The following is a 4,209-nucleotide window of genomic DNA, read 5'->3' on the forward strand; positions in this document are numbered from 1 at the left end:
AAGAAAAATATCCATATTTACAACTTTATAAACCTTAATCTCTAGCTTCCGCTAACTGTCGTACGCGCGTTCATTCCGGCGGATGCCGTAGGCGTAGCGTAAGATCCAGTGAGAATATGCTAGTCTCGTGAGAACCGACGTTTGTTTACAGGATCAAAGGAAGCAAAGTTTCCTTACTTTAGCAAAGGAAAACCAGTCTCCTCTTGGCTTATATCGAAATCCTCCAACATTTTTCTTTATAAATCCTCATTTTGTACGTCTAATTCATGACCAGTGTTTTGTTTTGCTCTCTCCGCTGCGCTTCTGCATTCGTCACTTCTCACCAGAGCTTACCCTACATTCTACGGCATCCGCCGGAATGAACGCGCGTACGACAGTTAGCGGAAGCTAGAGATTATGGTTTATAAAGATTTAAATATTGATAATTTTCTTACAAAAATGCATTGATTCGCTTCAGGAGGCCTTTATTCAGCCCCTGCAGCAGTGTGGGACACTTTTTATGATGGATGGATGCGCTTTATTGGACTTCTATTGGACTATTGAAAATAACACCCATTCGCTGCCATTATAAAGCTTGGAAGAGCCGACTGGATTCGTCTGAAAGAAGAAAGTCATATACACCTAGGATGGCTTGAGGGTGAATAAATCATGGGGTAATTTTCATTTTTGGGTGAACTATCCCTTTAACAACAATATATGCACAGGTTGTGTGTGTGTGTGTGTGTGTCTTACTTGCTGGCCAGGCTGATGGCCAGTGGATTGGGTGGCGGCACTAACAGACAGACCGAAGGCACCTGCATGTCCATCCCTCCCGGTCCCGTCACCTGCCACGTGGTTCGCTCAGAGTTATCCTTCAGGATCCCTTCATCGCCCTTACGGATCGTCTTCTACAGACGCACAGGACAACAGACACACTATGATAAAGCACTTTATTTCTTGAGACTTCAGCATGGAGTGACAATGTGCCTCATTTATGAAACATGAGCGGCTTTTTCTCTGTATATTGTTTGTAAAACCATTCTTACTTAATTGCATTAATTAAATGAAGAATTTACAGAGACATTTGTTTGGGATCATTAAGATTTTTTTAATGTTTTTGAAAGAAGTCTCTTCTGCTCTTCAAGGCTGCATTTATTTGATCAAAAATAAAGTAAAAATTGTGAAATATTAAAATTTAAAATAACTGTTTCCTATGTAAATATATGTTAAAATGTAATTTATTTCTGTGATGCGCAGCTGAATTTTCAGCATCATTACTCCAGTCTTCAGTGTCACATGATCTTCAGAAATCATTCTAATATGCTACATTTAATTTTTCAGGATTCACAGATGAATAGAAAGTTCAAAAGAACAGCATTTATTTGAAATAGAAGTCTTACATTATAAATGTCTTTACTTTCACTTTTGGTCAATTTAATGCATCCTTGCTAAATACAAGTATTAATTTAATTTAATTATACACAAATTAATATAAATTGATTTTATAAATTAATAATAAAAACTATAAATACTATTATTAATTGTTATTTAATTATTATTAATTAATTAAAAATGTATTTCACAAACTTTAGAATTGTATTGCATCACAGTATCCACAAAAATACTATATAAAAATACTATATATATATATACTTATCATTACTTATATATAAATATATATATATATATATAATTAATAAAACAAACATTTAAAAATATATTTTTATTTAAAAAAAAAAAAAAATGTATATGCATAAATGTATATGTATGTCTTCAGACCTCGTCCTGTCTGAAGTACCACAGCGCCTGCACGAGGATATTTTGACCCGTGATCTTCTCGTCTGGGTTCCTGGGTTTCAGTCTGATGATGCTCTTGGATTTGAGCACCAGCTGCTGCACCATCTCCCTCTGCTCCGTCAAACGCTCACGCTCTCTCTGTTACACACACACACACACACACACACACACCCTTATAAACCTGCAGTGCTCCATCAGCATTTACGCATGTTGAAACCTGAACGAAGCGTCACCTCCAGGCCCTGTAGCAGCTCCAGTAAGTTGTGTAGAGCTGTGGATTTATCGCAAGAGAAGTTCTTGCGGATGTTGTCGTGCTCTTTCTGCAGTTTGCTGTTCATTTCGCTCGCCTCCTTGTAGAACTGTGGAAAGATGCATAAACACCAGATCAGAGATACAATCCTAATCAAAAGTGACATTAAAACACATTTTAGACTTACTATTAAGAAAAGTGCATTGTGCACAAGTAATACGCCAAGTAAAGTTTAATTACAATTTTTATATCAGTAAGTCTCGAGTTATCGGTCAGTAAATATGTTCATAGATTTGAACTATTCTTAGTATGAAATAAATGTATTTTAAATATATTACTTTTTAACAAGGGCACTCAATCCAAAGCTCATCTGTCCATCTCACCTGGCTGTATCGTGCGTTTTCCTTCAGATGGACGTTAATGCATTTGGTGATCTGTAGAAGCCAGCTCCACTGCGTCTGCAGCGTCTCCATGTAGGCCTGAGAAACACAGTCAGACTGAGCGAGAAACACGACAGGACGGGTGCGAGCGTATTAGAGACCAGACACGCTCACCTGGATCTTATCGGACGCTGGGTGATTGTTTCTCAGCAGATTGTCCACCTTTGATTTGAGGACGTTCAGTTGAATCTCCTTCTGCTCCAGTTCACTCATGAGTTTCTGAAACACACATTCAACAGATGTCAACCGGACTGAGCAGCTAACAGGACATTTTCACAACTTTCACTCTCTTTTTAAAAGTTATATAAATGTTAGGACAAACGTCCTTAAAGTAATGTTCACGGAACATTCTCATAATCTTTTTAATAGCTGATATACTATTAAGCATATTAGAACCTTACCATCCTTATGATGTTATTTGTCCTTGATAAACATTCTAATGTTTTTTGTAACCTTTAAATAATGTTTAATCACATTAAGAAAACTGCACATTTTAAAATTCTTTTTTTTTGTGTGTGTGTAAAAATAAAATTAGTAGAACACTGTAAGAAACATTTTGTAACCTTTAAATAACATTGGAATCACAACAAGAAAACGGGATATTTTAACGCTCTTAGAATATTAAAAATAAATGTTAAATTAACATTATAGAATATTAAAAATAAAAACAATAAAAATGTATAGAATATTAAAAAATAAACTTTCAAATAATGTTATATTTTGGGTGAAAATAAAGTTAGTTGTTTTTGTAACCTTTAAATAAGGTTATTATAATCACATCAAGAAAACTGATACATTTCAAAATTTAGAAACATTTCAAAACAACATTTTTACAACCTAAATTTCTTACCTGAGGAAAAATCATCACTTAAATATCTCCAAAACCTAAATTATATTCAAAAGACATGATAATACTACAGTAGCAAACACAGTCCACAAGAAGGCGCAGCAGATAAATACAAACCAAACAGCACCGTGTTATGTTGTTCAATGAAAACAAATCTGCTCTTAAAGTGCTTTTATTTATTACAAACTAAATTGCATTAAAAAATGAATTTAAAATATTTAAAATTATTTAGTCATAGTTTTTGATCATTATATGGAAATGTGCTTTACATTTACACCATATTTTGTCATGTTAAATTGTACTAATCTTAGTTCATTTTATTCTAAAATAAAATAAACTTCATTGGCAGTAAAACTTCATATAGAGTTTTTCCATTCATAAAACAGCTCAAAGTGCATCACCAGGAAAAATACATACATAAAAATAAACAGTAATTTTAGTTTATGAGAAATGAGTGCAAAATTAAATCAAGTATTTTCACACATTTTATAGATTAATTTAAACATGTATTTTTGTAAAAGCCTGATCTCCTGAAATAATAATAATAATATTACAATGCATTCACTATTGTAACACAATATTGTTCACAGTGTGACTTACAATTCTTTCTAGTGTGTTTATTATGCTCATTTGTGCATTTGCATCATTCGGTGCAGACACAAGTTGTGATATAATGTTTATGTAGTGTTATGTCGGATTAATCTCATATAGGATGCATTTGGGTGAGTTCATTAACCTGCTAGTAAAGTGCCCCAAGTTTACCGATATTTATTCACTCTTCAGCTTCTTTAAAACATGAATGTTTTCATTGAAATCGGTGTGAGTGCTTGCTATGCATATAAAATGCAAATGCACTTTGCATTTTCTTTCAGTAATCTGATTTTATGCTGAGACTC

At 33.7% G+C, this 4,209-nt stretch overlaps 1 protein-coding gene across 2 annotated transcripts in view; it reads right to left on the minus strand.

The window, feature by feature from the left end:
- LOC107728115 (desmoplakin-like) overlaps positions 1-4,209 on the minus strand; it is a 40,106-nt gene that overhangs the window by 17,599 nt on the left and 18,298 nt on the right. Inside the window, exons 1-5 of one of the 2 annotated variants that reach the window (XM_016538196.1) lie at positions 2,581-2,685; positions 2,410-2,505; positions 2,010-2,135; positions 1,759-1,914; positions 733-887 (exon numbers count right to left, since the gene is read on the minus strand). In XM_016538196.1, the coding sequence (XP_016393682.1) occupies positions 733-887; positions 1,759-1,914; positions 2,010-2,135; positions 2,410-2,505; positions 2,581-2,679 (632 nt within the window). In that variant the 5' untranslated portion in view covers positions 2,680-2,685. Of the gene's footprint in view, positions 1-732; positions 888-1,758; positions 1,915-2,009; positions 2,136-2,409; positions 2,506-2,580; positions 2,686-4,209 lie in introns of those variants that run through there. The other variant, XM_016538195.1, reaches the window with a different exon arrangement.

Source organism: Sinocyclocheilus rhinocerous, unplaced genomic scaffold, assembly GCF_001515625.1.
Source record: "Sinocyclocheilus rhinocerous isolate Xijiao unplaced genomic scaffold, SAMN03320098_v1.1 scaffold936, whole genome shotgun sequence".
In the NCBI taxonomy this organism is placed as follows: domain Eukaryota; kingdom Metazoa; phylum Chordata; class Actinopteri; order Cypriniformes; family Cyprinidae; genus Sinocyclocheilus; species Sinocyclocheilus rhinocerous.